At 33.2% G+C, this 15,579-nt stretch overlaps 3 protein-coding genes across 4 annotated transcripts; 1 reads left to right on the plus strand and 2 right to left on the minus strand.

Annotated features, from left to right (window-relative positions):
- The first annotated feature begins 5,068 nt into the window (after nucleotides 1–5,068).
- On the plus strand, nucleotides 5,069–6,396 carry LOC106710776 (transmembrane protein 11 homolog, mitochondrial). Its single transcript, XM_014502936.2, has 3 exons — nucleotides 5,069–5,107; nucleotides 5,263–5,483; nucleotides 5,961–6,396. The coding sequence occupies exons 1-3, from the start codon at nucleotides 5,085–5,087 to the stop codon at nucleotides 6,239–6,241; spliced, it is 525 nt and encodes a 174-aa protein (XP_014358422.1). The 5' UTR covers nucleotides 5,069–5,084; the 3' UTR covers nucleotides 6,242–6,396.
- Nucleotides 6,397–7,761: 1,365 nt separating this feature from the next.
- On the minus strand, nucleotides 7,762–9,561 carry LOC106710813 (dehydrogenase/reductase SDR family protein 7-like). Of its 2 annotated transcripts, none has more exons than XM_014502983.2 (5): nucleotides 9,328–9,561; nucleotides 8,990–9,133; nucleotides 8,701–8,917; nucleotides 8,256–8,501; nucleotides 7,762–7,991 (listed from the first exon to the last, which is right to left on the minus strand). In XM_014502983.2, exons 1-5 carry the CDS (start codon nucleotides 9,460–9,462, stop codon nucleotides 7,804–7,806), a joined length of 930 nt encoding a protein of 309 aa, XP_014358469.2. In that variant the 5' UTR covers nucleotides 9,463–9,561; the 3' UTR covers nucleotides 7,762–7,803. The 2 variants fall into 2 exon arrangements, with proteins under 2 accessions (XP_014358469.2, XP_014358468.2); XM_014502982.2 differs by having other exon boundaries at nucleotides 7,763–7,991; nucleotides 8,701–8,920.
- A 2,275-nt stretch (nucleotides 9,562–11,836) lies between these two features.
- LOC123723618 lies at nucleotides 11,837–15,502 on the minus strand. Its single transcript, XM_045686831.1, has 3 exons — nucleotides 13,516–15,502; nucleotides 13,171–13,341; nucleotides 11,837–12,135 (listed from the first exon to the last, which is right to left on the minus strand). Exons 1-3 carry the CDS (start codon nucleotides 15,500–15,502, stop codon nucleotides 11,837–11,839), a joined length of 2,457 nt encoding a protein of 818 aa, XP_045542787.1.
- Between the last annotated feature and the right edge of the window lie 77 nt (nucleotides 15,503–15,579).

A 15,579-nucleotide genomic window follows, 5' to 3' on the forward strand; every position in this document is an offset into this window, starting at 1 on the left:
AAAGGCTCTGAGTAATTTTACTGTGAAACTAAGACTTTTCTTTGCGAAACATGTATTTTACAATAACAATAGCTCAGAGTAAAGTGATGTAACATCACAAGTAGACATAGCAAGAGGTCAGAGTGCTCAGTGACCGTGGCGGAGGGAAGGCACTGACGGGGGCGGGGGAGGCGGGGAGGACGGACCCTAACGAATGACGCCGCGACACCAACATCGTACCTAATGTATGCAAGAGCGAGATGGCAAGCTAAAGACACATACAGCATGAAACAAAAAATAAACCAGAAATGTAATTAGCTTCTGTACGCTTATTGCTATTAGATACATATCTGCTGCGAGGATCAAATAACACAAAAACCTAAGACATATTGATGCGTCACAGCCGTGATTATTAAATACATAAAATATAATATGAATATATTAGTTTTTATTATAAAAAAGTTGCAAACAGATTTTAACTTCATGGGCAGATAAAATAGACTGCGATTTATAAATTTGAAATTATAAAATGCTAAATGTACGAAAATTACCGCAAACATAAGTAAAAATATGTAAGAAAAAGTAATCAATAAGCAGCAAATCATTATGTTTCACTAGAAAAAAAAGTTAAAAAAAAATTATTCTAAAAAGAAAGCTTCAAGAAGGAAGGAATATAAAATGAGTTTTTGTTTGTTCAGAAGAAACTAAGTAACAATCAATGATATAATAAACATTGAATTAGTAATTGTAATACAAGAATGCAATTAAAACATAAACGTTACTTTGCAAGTAATGATCGGATAAAACTACAGAATACAGGTTTCAAAGGCTGTATTTGAGAGATTATGCGGACATCTACTCCCAGTCAGGATACAGCTGCTTCCGTCTCAGGTTAGCGAGGCAACCAATCTAACGGTCATGCCCTCAACCAACGATCATTTTGTAGAAAACATAAAGGTGGTAAGAGGATCAGTGGTCTACGATACAAAGGTTTTCTTTAACCTTGGATACTGCCGCAAAACCCTTAAAATTATTGTTATCTTAGTATTTTGTAAGACAGTGGAAGGGATAACAATAATTGTTTTAGCAGTGGAAAACCACGGTAAGGCAAGCTCATAGCTCAGTCATAGTTTTTTTTTTTTAAAGATATCTGTAAGTGTAATGGTGATAAAAGGAAGTTGATTAACAAAGAAAAACAAATTTAATTGGGCAAAATGTAAGAGAGAAGATATGATCATAAAAGTGTAACATAAACAAGGTTCTTTTAAATATTATTGAAGGCACAAAAACTCGTTTAACGCCCTCCTGTTCGGACGCTAAACGTCGCTTTAAAAATTACTCTGTATACTTTATAAACTGTACGGAGAATGTTAATATTATACAAAACTAGCTTTTACCCGCGACTCCGTCCGCGCGGAATAAAAAATAGAAAACGGGGTAAAAATTATCCTATGTCCTTTTCCTGGTTCTAAGCTACCTGCCCACCAATTTTCAGTCAAATCGATTCAGCCGTTCTTGAGTTATAAATAGTGTAACTAACACGACTTTCTTTTATATGTATAAGATACTAGCTTTTACCTGCGACTCCGTCCGCGCGGAATAAAAAATAGAAAACGGGGTAAAAACTATCCTATGTCCGTTTCCTGGTTCTAAGCTACCTGCCAACCAATTTCCAGTCAAATCGATTCAGCCGTTCTTGAGTTATAAATAGTGTAACTAACACGACTTTCTTTTATATATATAGATAGATAGATGTATTAAAACAAAACATTATAATTTATTGATTTAATCTATAATGTTTTAATTTTTGAAAAATCGCTTCAGATCTAGCTTTCGTTAATACTTTAAAACCCTAATTATGTTAGAAACTGAAAACTGAACTAAACTAAAAATTTAAACTTTTATATGAAATGGGAAATAAGTTCTGTCTACACAACTTCACGTGTCGAGTTTATAATAAAATAAATCTAAAAGCTATTCAGCCTTTAACTCTGGCAATTCGCACACTAGCAATTTCTACACTATTATGTTTGCCCATAAAATGAAAAAAGAAATCGGAGAGGGCTACAACCTCGGAGTATCCTTTATGGCCAAGCGAAGAGATCCTTTGTGAAAAGCGTTTATAGCGCAGTTAACATAGCAAACTAATATACAGGTTGCGATTTGCTATATTTGTACTTTAACCTCTGTAGTTAAATATTATTAGCTCGAAGTAGAAGAATATTTCTTTACGATAAAAACCTATGTTTTTAGTAAAAAGATTATTGATTTAAATTAAAAAGGAGAAACTCTGCAATGTAGAGATAAAATATATCTATCTATCACTTTAATTTTATATAGTGAAACGAGTAACGCCAAAAGTTTTACTTGCTTGCTGTCAATGCGTACATACATGCAGTTAACAAAATTGCAGCAAAAACATTCGTCTGGTCATGAATTATTCGTCATATAACAGAGCAGTATTGTATCGAAGTAAGGAGAAGACAAAAAGTCGCTCAGGATAGTGGAATTATAATGAAGCCGAAATAACGCACAGAGGAAGACATGGAATATCCGTCCTAGAATTATTAATTTAAAGAAATTATTTTATGAAATGCGTTATAATTTAAAAATAATTAAATACACAAATTAACGACTGTGTAAACTTTAGTTGGTGGTAAAATAAACTTGTTCTACCCGATATCTTTGATTTAGTGATGGTTCCATACCCGATTTATGGGTTTATTTTAGCCAAGTTTAATCGATGCCTTAATGAATTATGTCTGTGTAAGCTATTATAGAACTTTACCAATAAATATAAGAATCATTTAATAAATGCAACTACGATAGCAATAGAATTTAAAATAGTTCAGTTATTTAGTTTTTAGAATCTAAAAACCTTCAGATAAATATATTTCTACTGCTACATCTTTTTAAAGTATATCATGGTATATTGGCAAAGAATTAAATATCAAAATTAATGGAAAATTAACACAATAAAAGCTTTATTGTCTTAATTTTCTATCTTACGTCAAGTCATATCATTTGCAATTCCTTTTCAATACATATTAATGTTCCTTTTTTATCGTTCTGACTCATATATCATTTAAGAGTGTTCTCTAAAAAGTTTTAACCTTCAATTCACATTGAATCAACAACCAAAATCTTTGTATTCAAGGCTGCTTTCTCAGAACCATCCAGCCCTAAATTACCATTGGAAAGGAGCGTCCACGAATAAAAATAAAGGTTTTTGAATCTTCGCTTTTACTTTTTGGGATAACCAGTTTGTTACTCCGGTCGCAGTTTTTCGACTTAATTGGTTTTTTTTTTATTATTTGCATCATAAAATGTAATATTGGAACACTTCAATTATACCTTTAAATTTTCTCTGACATCGATGTTGTTTATGCATCCGATAATCATACTTACAACCTATATCGATTGCAAGTGATTAAAAATAAACTTATTAGTCGTGTTAAAAATATATGATAGTACGTAACTTATGTACATATACATGGGTACGCCTAATTATGATACCATCTGTATTAACATAAATATTGAGTACGTTACCAAATTCAAATGTTTCTGCATCTGTTTCTCAAACGGTATCGAATTATTGTGTCTTGTGCAATGCCCTGTGTGTAAGTTTTTGTTACACTTTTTATAAAAAGTGTTTTCTAGTGCTAGGTGTGTTTTGACCATAAAGTCACTTACTTAGTGATTGAAAAAGTTTTCCTTAGCCTGTCGAAAGAATCATAAGCGTACAAAAAGAAAAACACACCATAAACAATCGACTATTGTTATTTGTTGATAAAAGCTCGAATAGCCTAAAGGTACGTCGTGCTTTTATGCACGAAGGCGGAGTGAACTATTTTATAACGAGATAGTTTTGGTATTGGCTTAGTATTGTGGACTGAGCAGGTCTCTTAATTGTAAAAATCTACAGATCAGTGTATTACTTACAAAACCTTACACATGCTAGAATGTCAATTGTTTTAAAATCTTATTTGCTGTTTATATATTCAAGTGTTTAAAATCTGTTAAATCAATTATAAGAAATAAAACTATAAGGTGATAATAAAATCTGAACGTGGGATGCAGGGAAATCAAACTAATATTTGCTAAAAACCTGTGGGCAGTACCTGTAAGGTCAGCCTTGCACCCACACTCTCCTTATATGTATCTCGACTTAGCTTTATACGCGACCGAGTGAATGGCTATGCATGACTTAAGTGTGACTTAAGGTTAATCCAAAATGTACCTAAGGAATAATGTAATTAAGCCCTAGAATAGTTTCAATTGACAAATGAGTTAAGATGTATTAAAAATTTACAACTAACTTCGCAACATTCACCTTTGCCTAATCAGGCAAGCGGATTTTAGAACGGCGCTTGTGGGCGACAGTTGTAAGTGAAGGAAAAAGCATATTTTATTATTACACTTTAATATGAACATCATTTTTTTTCAATCGGGTTAAACTCAGACCAAAAACTTCTCGCACAATTACTCTTGTGATGAAAACATTTTTTTTCCGGGATGAGACACAATATCAGTGACATAATGGGTCCATCATAGGTGAAGCCATGACGAACTTCATGGGTAGAAGTACAGTAGATGGGGTGGTTAAGCTTGAATTACACTTCCAGCTGTGACTTCGTGTCTTGGAACATGCCTAACAACCCAGGAGAGGATGTGTCGAGGTTCCGATTACATAGGTGTATAAATTAAACAATGCTATGCATCAATAGATGAAGAACTCAGTCCGGAAAAACGCATAGGCTACTAATTAAGTTTTTTTTTTATCCCGCACGAATGGAGTCGTGGGCATAAGCTAGTAAAAAATAAAATCATTGTGTAAATGGTATAAATCCATGAAATATTGACCAAAAATAAAACCCGCAAGGTTTTTAAGTACGATTTTACTTACGATACTTACGATACGATTACTTACGATTTTGATTACGCAAAAATAAACTTTGATGACTTTGATCAGTAGATTCTTAGTTTTTTGATGAAACTTGAAGAATCGTTTTTATCGATAAATCAAAGACAAAGTTAATTTCCGAATTTTGCTTGTTTATGCCAATGATCAACGACAATAGAGATTTATTTCGTCTATAGTTAACATGGCGGGTGATGAAAGTGACAGGTGTGTAAATAATAGATTCTTAAAATAAAATTTATAGAATTTTCAGTTCTTATTCCTATACATGTGTATTTTTTTACATACAATTCTCATTTGTTAATAAAAAAAATTGTTTAATAAGACTTTTCCAATTATTTTAAAATACATATTTTTTGTAGTGATCTGAAACCGTCCAGTGTAGCTATAATTAGAGAAGTATATGACAGTGAAAATGCACATATTAAATTTGAAATGGAATTGGAAAGAGCACTGGAGGCTGGAGTCAGTGTTATCGTTATTGAACCAGAACCACTTGGAGAAGAGACAGCGAGATGGATATATGTAGGAAATCTTCTTCATAAAGTTTCTGTATACAGCGGAATTTGTAGCATTACCTCAGGTTAGTTCATAGCATTGTATCACAAATTTCAGAATTTGTCATTTTAGTCTTATATAACATGATAAAATACTTTAGTTATTCATTTGCTGTATTTTATTCTTACTAATGATTTAACTCGTAGCAGCTATTTATAATTATGATAGGTTTCATAACAATAAATTTATAATTTTATTGTTATAACACTTATCGTCTATAAAATATTATTAACAATTACCAAAATTGTAAATAATGTATTTGGAGGTAAACAATATTGGATATAATAAACATATTGACCTATGTATGTTGAAAAGTTACATTATGTAACATAAATAAAATATAATACATGGTGAATATGGACATACAATAATAACAAAAATGGTAACTGTAAAAACTATTCTTTGATTTAAACACTCTTCTGGAATCTATGGCAACATTTAATATGTCAGGTCATATTCACTTCTGGATTAAAACAATTTATTCCAACATTTTTAATTTCAGGTCTTGTTTGGAACTCACTGGCCTGCACTCCATTTGGAGTAGTTTCAGTTCTATGTGCTGGTTGTTATACTTTATCATGGCAATGGGATCCCTGCTGTAAATATCAAGAAGAAAAAGATCGCAGACATTTGGCAACCTTGCCTGTTTTAAGTGATCTTACATCTGCATCGCCAGTTGTTCTCATACGCACAGATAATACAAGAAAAATATTATTGCATACCACTATTTCTGCTAGCGCAGTCGCCATCTGCCTGTGGCGAATATACAACATGTTTAAATAAAATGTGTTAGATATAATTTGAATGCTTAAAATAAGAATTGGTGTTATCATTTAGAAAAGTTTAGTTCTATTCTATAACTGAATTAAAATATTCTTATGATTAAAATGTTTTAATCAATAAAGTAGATTAAAATATTAGTTGTAGTAAGTTTCTTCTCAGCCTTGTGTAGAAAATTGTTAGTAATTGTTATAATATGTTGTAAAAAAATGGTTACAGTTATTGTATATGTTATTTAATATAAAATTAGATTATTCCTGTACAAAGTGATTTTTTTTTTTATTCTTAAGGTTGCTTTAGGGAAATAAGTTGTAACTGCATTCTGTTCAAATTACATGATACATGTTAATATGTGTGTCAATGAAACATATCTTTTATTTAGACCTGTATAAAACAATATGCTCAAAGAATAAGTCTATGCTTAAAAGTACAATTATGTGCTTAAAGAATGTATTTTTATTGCAAATAGTACTGAATATAGGCTTCAAGTACAACAGAACTTTCCTAATCCACATTTTTATAGTAATAGGAGACAAGCAGCCACTTGTATTTGGCATAAAAGCGAAGCAATTGTTACCTATAGACATCTGTACAGATGCATTGCCTACCTTTGACAGAGTATATACACTTATGTACAAAAAGAGGATATTTATGTTACTCATGTTGCTATGCGTCACTTCTCCTGTCTATCCCTTATAAGAAAATGGGGGAAGGGGAAGAGGACCGGTATGCACACAATGAGTGCGTCAGAGGAAACGCGGAATTACTTCCACTTCACACCTGGCTTGCCGTGTGGTGGTGGTATTGCACCAGACAAGTCCTCATTTGTGCAAAAGGTGTTATTGCCAGCTCTCTGTATATTGTTAGTCTAGATGTGATAACTCGTAACTAAAACTTTTTAGTAAAATTAGATTTTCAGTGCCAACCCATGTGAATTTCTTAGTCATTTAAAACATTTTGAGGGCAAAAAACTACTTTTAGTGATATCATGTAACAAGCACTGGTACTATTAGTTAAGGCAAAACTAAAGAAGTTTTTCTCTCCTGTTAAGTATGGCAGTTTACATGGATAAACTATTACATTTAGTCCAAAAATATGCACTTTCTCTACTTTTTCAAGAATAATTGTTTTGTTTTTTTTTTTTGCTTATTTTTACATGAAGGGAACTGAAGGGTTGAGAACAAAATATTCTTGAATTAATCAATTTTATTGCAATTATTTTTATAAGCAAAATTACCATCACCAGTAAGCTGTGCCTTTGTAAATAACCTATTATAGAAAATGGCTAAAACACTACACATACACTTCTCTGGTCTGCGAACAAGTACAAGTATTTTAGCCGTTTTCTATATTAGTTAAATACCTTTTCTACAGGTGTAGGTATTAAGTTTTTTAATAAGTGGCAAAAATTCCTATTATGTTAGAACTTGAAGTTTAATGAACATCATCCCATTTATAAATGGCTTATTACATATTTTTTACTCATCATAATGTAATAATAGATTAAAAAAAATATTATCTAACTTTTACCAAATTAATTTAAATAAAAGACTATTAACACATTGTTATGTCTTTGCCGCCCTGCTTGCAGCAAGGTAAAAGTATAGAGATGGTATGGTGCGTCGTAAAAATATTCCTAAATTTCCCATAAACTGAGATATTATTAATTCATTATCTTTATTAACAATAGTATCCACTATCCTCTCCGCAACATAGTCGGCTGAAAATCCAGTAGCCGTACTTGAATCCATTACTGAAAATTAAAGCTTTTACTTTAGACTCTCCTAAGTACTTTTTGAATTCTGTAGATTGGTTTTAAAATATAATAGCAGAACATAATTTTAGGTGTGCCATAAAGGGAGGCACCTAAATGGGCAACACATTGGTTTTCAATCATTTGAATTCCATTAATTCAAACGTTAAACTTTGTCATTAATTTAATATGATTGAATTTTCATGAATAAACTAATATTTTTACTTCCAAATTCTTAAGAGTAAACTTTTTTTAAGTACTAACCTCCATGTGGTTGTCCAGTTCCAGTAAGAGCATTAATCGAAACAGCAGTTTTTACATATCCAGGACTGATTACAGATACATTGATGTTATGTTGTTTCATTTCCGCACGTAAGGAATCTGCATATGCTTGCATTGCATGCTTTGAGCCAGCATATGCTGAACGTTCAGGTAAACCAATTAATCCTTGCACAGAGCTTATGAAAACTATGTGTCCTCTTTTTCTTTCAACCATTTTTGGTAAAGCAGCTTAAAGAAAGCATTATTTTTTATGACAGAAAGATAAAATTTTTAAAAGAAAAAGCAAATTTGAACTCATGAATTTGCCTGCAACCCATACTATACCTTGGAAATCATTCTGAAATTCCTGTGTTATCCTAATAAAGTTAAAAAAATAAAGTTTTACTTTCACTAAATATAAACTGAATACTAATAGTATTACTAGTACCTGATGTTAATCCAACAGACCCTAGATAGTTAACATTCATAATTTTCTTATAAACATCAAGTTTAGTATGCAGTATAGATCCACGATGGGAGATACCTGCATTGTTAACCAATATATCAATATGTCCGCAAAGACTGTGGACATTATCCACGAAATCTTCCAGTTGGTCAAGTTCCCCAACATCTAATTCAAGGACTGTAGGCTCAATACTGAATCCCTGCTGAAATTGATATTTATTAAATTTAATTTTTTATTATAATTTTAATGTCATGAGTATTCAAATGCTTACTATTTTTTTCGTCATAAGATCTTGCTTTACTCTTTCCAGTTCTGATTTCCTTCGTGATGCCATAACTACTTTACATCCTTGCTGATAAAATATATGGGAAAGAGCCTCTCCAATGCCAGAGCTTGCACCAGTAATCACAACCACCTAAAAATAAATATGAAATTAAAGAAAATATTTCTTTTGTTAATTTAAAATGTTTAAACAACTTCTGGTTTCATGCGTGCATTATTAAAAATGTTATAATTTCAAGAAAACTGGTATTTGTTTAAGATGTTTTCTGTTGTAGATTCTCTAGCTTAAACAATAATATTAGCAACTTTCGCGCAGGCACGCCTTACCTTTCCTTGCAAAGTGGTTCTGCGTTTCCGTAAAGATAAATTGTTAATTATCTTATACAATACTATTCCCAGTGATAATGGAATCCCAAAATATTGGAGGTACCAAAGGGCAGATCCTTTTTCTATAAGATTCATTATTTTTCTTATTCAACTAATAAGAATTTTAAGATTCTGTTTCTGCGATTGCCTTGCAATAAGTCACTGAAAACGATAGTCACTTACTTATATATATATATTTGATAACCAATATTTGACTTTGAACTTTTAGACTTTTGAACCTCAGATTAAGAATTTTGAACAACCTAGACGTGTGTTATCAGCTGTTATCAGCTCTCAACTAGGAATATTAAAAAAATAATCGATTAAGACAAAAAAACGATTATTATAAGTTATTTACGATTTTTTTGGAACGATTATTTTTTTTACAAAAGTCGATTTTAAAAAATCGATTATACAATTTATTCGATTTTTTAAAAAGCGCTATCGATGAGATGTTTCACACCCTACGACATATAATACGTTAAACAAGTTCATTAAAAATTGTTGTAAATGAACGAGTCAGTTTAATATATTTTTTTTTATTCTTAACCTTATGCCTTCTAATCCTTACTATCCTTACTATAGTAATTAATGTGAGGGTGAGTTAATGTTGTACTTAGTGGACGGTTGTCATAGTGTCCGACTGTACGTGCAAAACGAACAGAGCTGGGCATTAACTCGTTAATCCGTTAATCGTTAATTAACGAAGTTAACATTTTGCTTAACGGATTAACTTTTAAGTTAACTTCAAAAAGTGTTAACGCTTTTGTTAACTTCCGTTAAACTCAACTTCCGTTAATAAAAGTCCGTTAATCGTTAAATTAGAAACTTGGAGACGTGCTGTCATTTTGTTTAAATTACGCGCCACACCACGCTCGTAAGTTCAACTTTGTTGGGCGACTGTCAGCGACTCGAATGGTGAACGAACGAGTTGATAATTGATAAATGTGAAGTTCGCGTACAAGTGTGATGCATCAGAGCGTCCGGGAAAGACGTGACCAACAGGACAAAATCAAAAGAACGTTCGAAATAGTATATTTCATAACGAGTCTATAAAAGCACGAGTATGTAATAGCCCACATTCCGAACGCTCTTCGTCCCTGCAATACGCCACTTTTAGAGCTGTATTAAAAACACTTTTTTACTCGTGATTATTCTTTAGCTTTTCCAAACTAGTGCGTTCTCTTTCCCAATTGTCAAAATAATGTCTATTAAAAAGAAAAAAATCAACCACGAAGATTTTACAAAAAAAAAAATCATTGAAGTGTTTATGATTCATGCAAATATTTCTAAAAAAGAAGCTCCTAATTTATTACAATATCAGATTCAGTTTCATTTTATTTCATCTCATTAAATTTCATTTTCATTTCATATCAATAAAAATAATCTACCGAAGACTTCGCTGTTTGGGCCTAGTTCCCTTTGCCCACCCAGAATGGGTGAAGAAAACAAAAAAAATCTCTGTTTGTATTCTTTTACGGTTGGCGCCATTTTCCAAACAGTTTAGTTAGTTGAGTTTATTGTGTTTTTATTATTATATTAAATTGCTTCATTTTTTCGCAACTGTATTAAAAATAGTTGTTTAGTACATGGGCGGAACTGTCATTACAAGTTGTGCCAACTGTCAACCCTCACCTTCGGCTGCGCCTCGGGTCGGGTAGACATTTGTCGGGACACTTTGCAATGACAGGCTTTCCGCACTCGTAATGAAATATACTATAATGCATTCATACTTGTCTCTAATACTAATGTTTTATAGAATTAAGATTAATTTTTATATTAATAAAAATATATTTTTATATTAATAAAAATTAATTTTTTATTAATAAAAATTAATTTTAATAATTAAAATAATCAAATTAATATTTTAAACAAGTATCGCCACCATAAGTGTGAGAGTAGTATGTATAATTTTGGTATGGTTAACTGTTAACGATTAACTTTAACTTGCGTTAAATTTTCGAGAATTTAACGCTTTAACGATTAACGAAGTTAAATTTTTAATTAACGAATTAACGATTAACGAAGTTAACTTTTCGATTAACTGTGCCCACCTGTGAAAACGAATAACTATGAACTATCGAAATTGCTCTTGAAATAAAATTAATCGAACAAATAAGTACTATAGCTTAGGTCTTTAGGTCTTTATAGCTTTTTGAATTTATTATAGCTATTTTGCTATGTTTCCCATAATAAACTAAAACAAAAAAATTAAATATTTACATTTCTTTGTTTGTCAACACCACATGTGTAATACGTCGCATGTTTTATTCTTATTCAAATATCTTTTAGAGTATTTGAAATAAGACAAAACCTTTAATGAATATAAGGTTTTAATAAGCTAAAATTAACAGTTATATCTTTTGGTTACATTACATACATTGACAAAGACACTAACAAAAACTGATAGACAATGACATTAGCTTATGGCTGATAGTTTCAAGTAAAAAGTTTACATCATTCTCCCGCGCTATTTTAAAACATAATCTTTTAAAAATTCTGGTATTTTACGGACGCGGTCAGATCTACGAAGTGTTGGCTCCGACGGTGGTGATGATGGTAACTCGGTCTCTAGCTCTCTGCTATTATCAAGTTCCACAGGTCCCGTTTCATTAGATGAAGGAATCTCGAAGTTCTGGTCCTCTGTTTCCGGAAGTGGTTCTGCGACATTATGATAATCAGTAGTGTGTTCATTATCTATTCGCAGATCTACCCCTTCTGAACCCAATGGTGCTAGATGACGATTCGACACCGTTGTTTCTCGGCCATCTGGGAACCGAATGTATGAAAAATTAGGATTACTGTGTATCAATTCAACCTCTTCTACTAATGGCTGATATTTATTTGTACGATTAAATTTCTTCATCAAGACTTGTCCAGAATTTGTAAGCCACGATGGAACAGAAGTGCCGTTAGTAGATCTTCGTGGGTGTCTAAACATTCTTTCATGTGGAGTGCAATTTATGGCTGTACAAAGTAATGATCGAATTGAATGTAAGGCTTGTGGTAATACTTGCTCCCAATTTTCTACCGAAAGATTCTTCGTCTTCAGCGCCAAAAGAATCGTTCTCCAAAGTGTAGAATTCAATTTTTCTACTTGACCGTTACCTTGAGGGTTATAAGCTGTAGTTCTACTAGTGGCAATACCTCGAACATGTAAAAATTCCTGTACTTCGGCAGAAAGAAACGCAGTTCCGCGATCTGAATGTACGTAAGAAGGCATGCCGAATATCATGAACAAGTTGTTAAGGTGTTTGATCACTGTTTTCGAGCTTACATCTGAGCATGGGAAAGCAAACGGGAATCGTGAAAATTCGTCAATTACGGTAAGTATGAATTTGTTATTATTGTTTGTTGGAACTGGTCCTTTAAAATCTATGCTAAGGCGTTCAAAAGCAGCCGTCGCTTTAACAAGTTTCCTCTGGTCATCAAAGTTATTTCGGAAGAATCTAGGTTTTACTTCAGAGCAGGTTCGACAAGATTTTGTCATTGTTCTGATTTCTTCAATGGAATACGGTAGGTTTTTAGAGCGAACCCAGTGAAACATTCTCGTTACTCCTGGATGACAAAGAGCCTCATGCAGCGAGAAAAGTTTTGCAGTACGTGTTTCTACAGTGGCACAAATTCGGGATAGTGCATCAGCAGCATAGTTCTCTTTCCCCGGTCTGTATATAATATCGTATTTGAAAGCAGCAAGTTCCAGTCGCCATCTTTGAATCTTTTCATTCTTTATCTTACTTGAATGTTTCATATTAAACATAAAAGAAACCGAGCGTTGATCAGTTACCAACTTAAAGTGTCTACCAATAAGGAAATGTCTCCATTTCTTCAAAGATTCAACGATCGCGTAGGCTTCTTTCTCTATAGCTGAATGGTTTCGTTCGCTTTGAGTCAAAGTTCTCGAGAAGAAAGCTACAGGTCTACAATCTTGCGTGAGTACTGCCGCAATAGAATGGTCAGATGCGTCAGTTTCGACTGTAAAAGGTATTTTTTCATTAATTGCATGGATAGAAGACTTTGCGATATCATTTTTCAGGCCTTCGAAACATTTAATTTGCTCGCTTGTGAGCGGAAAATTTGTCGTATTAGCAAGTGAGTGGATCCGTTCAGAAAAGTTTGGAATCCACTTAGAATAATGTGCGAACATACCGAGTGTCCTTCTTAAGGTCGGTAAATCGCTTGGTGGAGGCAAATTAATCAGTGGCTTGAGTCGCTCACTGTCAGGTTTGATTATGTGGTTTTGAATATTATAGCCTAGAATATTTATTGAATCTTGAGAAAATTTACATTTTTGTATATTCAGTGTTAAACCGTATTTCTTTGCGGCATTCACAAAACTTTCTAAGTTATGATCGTGTTCTTCAAGAGTACGGCCACAAATAGTTATATCATCAAGATACGCATATGTGTTTTGAAGCTTCTCTTTTCTTATAATCCAATCGATTGTTCGTTGGAAGCTTGAAACACCATTTGTTACTCCAAAAGGAATACGCCTGAATTGGTACAAATTTCCCAGCGCTTCAAAAGCGGTAAATTTCCTTTCTTCGGGTAGTATAGGTACTTGATGGTACGCGCTTTTTAGGTCTATTAGGCTGAAAAATGTATTCTTTGCCACTTTCGAAACTAAGTCCTCAATGTTTGGTAAAGGGTACGCGTCGAGTTCCGTGAAACGATTAATTGTCTGAGAGTAATCAATCACAAGGCGTTTTCTATGAGTTTTGCTTTTTGTTATTAGGACTTGGGCCCTCCATGGTGATTTACTTTCTTCAATCACCCCTTCTGCTATAAGATTTCTGATCTCCTCTGTAATAAATTCACTATCCTCTTTGCTGTGCCTTCGAGATTTAATAGCAATAGGTTTACAGTTGGGAGATACATTCGCAAAAAGCGGTACAGCTGGTACTGATGCTTCAGCCACGTTACATACTTGAAGTGGATGTTTTGGCCCACCGAAAGAGAACTCTAGCGATGAATGTTCTTCGAGGACGTCATGGCCGATAATTATGTCAGCACAAAGATTTTTCACGATAAGGAGATTCACGTTATCATATGTATGATTTCCGATTTTCAGGGTTTGCAAAGTTTGACCTTCTACTTGTGAAGTATGATTAAGAGAGGCCATAGAAATAGTCTGATTGCAGGATTTTCTTTTGAACCCGCATAGTCTTGCAAAACTGTCATTTATAAAACTGATGGAGCTACCGGTGTCGAGAAGTGCTTCTGCTCTTATTCCTCGAATATAAGCGGGTACAGTAGCTTTACGTAATGAAGAAGGTGAAGCTGCAGTGATACAAGCGGAAAGATCTTCAGTCCTTTCTACCATAGAATTTATAGGTTTAGAAGAGCTTCTGCAAACAGTGGCAAAGTGCCCCTTCTTGTTGCAGAGCTGACAAGTCTTTTCAAATGCAGGGCAGTTCTTACGAGGATGTATTTGTCCCCCACAAAAGAAACATTTTCGACGTCGAGGATAATTAACAGAAGAGCAGGTCTCGTCGTGCTTAGTTTGTGGTTTTGGAGAGACTAATGTTGGTTCTTTTGGGGAAACAACATTTAAAGACAGAGTATTGAAGCTTTGGGAGTTGATCTCTGCAGTTTCTAGAGAGAGTGCTTGGTTGTAAGCTTGATCAAGTGTTAGAGTTAAGTTTTCTAAAAGCCTTTGTCTGATTTTATGCGATGATATGCCGGATATGAAAGCATCACGCACGCTATCGTTTTTGTTTGTTTCTGCATCAACAGTCGCAAAGTCACAATCTTTTGAAAGTAGTTTCAAAGCTTGTAAATATGTATCAATACTTTCTTCTGGTCGTTGTTTCCTTGTTGCTAACATGTGTCTAGCAAAAATCAGATTTTTTGGTTTTACATACAGTTTTTGCAGAATAGTGATCGCTTCTTCGTAGTTCGTAGCTTCGCTTATATATGTATAGATATTTGGTGATATATGATTTACTAAAAGCTGAAACTTTATGCAGTCCCATTTTTCTGGCGGAGGAACCGACTGTGCATCTGTTTCTGGAGCGGTCGGTTTCTGCACGGAAATGAAGCTTTCGAAAGTCTTACGCCAGTGTATCCAAGCTCTCGTACCAGAGCTATCTGACGGGTCGATATCAAACCTTTCAGGGCGAAGATATTTGTCCATGTTGCTTGATTTTAGCTTATTAAATTGAAATAAGACAAAACCTTTAATGAATATAAGGTTTTAATAAGCTAAAATTA

Source organism: Papilio machaon, chromosome 4 (assembly GCF_912999745.1).
Source record: "Papilio machaon chromosome 4, ilPapMach1.1, whole genome shotgun sequence".
Lineage (NCBI taxonomy): Eukaryota > Metazoa > Arthropoda > Insecta > Lepidoptera > Papilionidae > Papilio > Papilio machaon.

Bases quoted from the DNA above. Each gene is read 5' to 3' on its own strand.
- LOC106710776 (XM_014502936.2), top strand. From the start codon at position 5,085: ATGGCGGGTGATGAAAGTGACAG. The intron at 5,108-5,262 runs GTGTGTAAATAA...TATTTTTTGTAG, and splicing joins GCGGGTGATGAAAGTGACAG to TGATCTGAAACCGTCCAGTG. The intron at 5,484-5,960 runs GTTAGTTCATAG...TTTTAATTTCAG, and splicing joins AATTTGTAGCATTACCTCAG to GTCTTGTTTGGAACTCACTG.
- LOC106710813 (XM_014502982.2), bottom strand. From the start codon at position 9,462: ATGAATCTTATAGAAAAAGGATCTGCCCTTTGGTACCTCCAATATTTT. The intron at 8,502-8,700 runs GTACTAGTAATA...GCTTTCTTTAAG, and splicing joins GTCTGTTGGATTAACATCAG to CTGCTTTACCAAAAATGGTT. The intron at 7,992-8,255 runs GTTAGTACTTAA...TTTAATTTTCAG, and splicing joins AACTGGACAACCACATGGAG to TAATGGATTCAAGTACGGCT.
- LOC123723618 (XM_045686831.1), bottom strand. From the start codon at position 15,502: ATGGACAAATATCTTCGCCCTGAAAGGTTTGATATCGACCCGTCAGAT. The intron at 13,342-13,515 runs GTATGTTCGCAC...TACCTTTTACAG, and splicing joins GACCTTAAGAAGGACACTCG to TCGAAACTGACGCATCTGAC. The intron at 12,136-13,170 runs GTAGACACTTTA...TTCGGTTCCCAG, and splicing joins ATGGAGACATTTCCTTATTG to ATGGCCGAGAAACAACGGTG.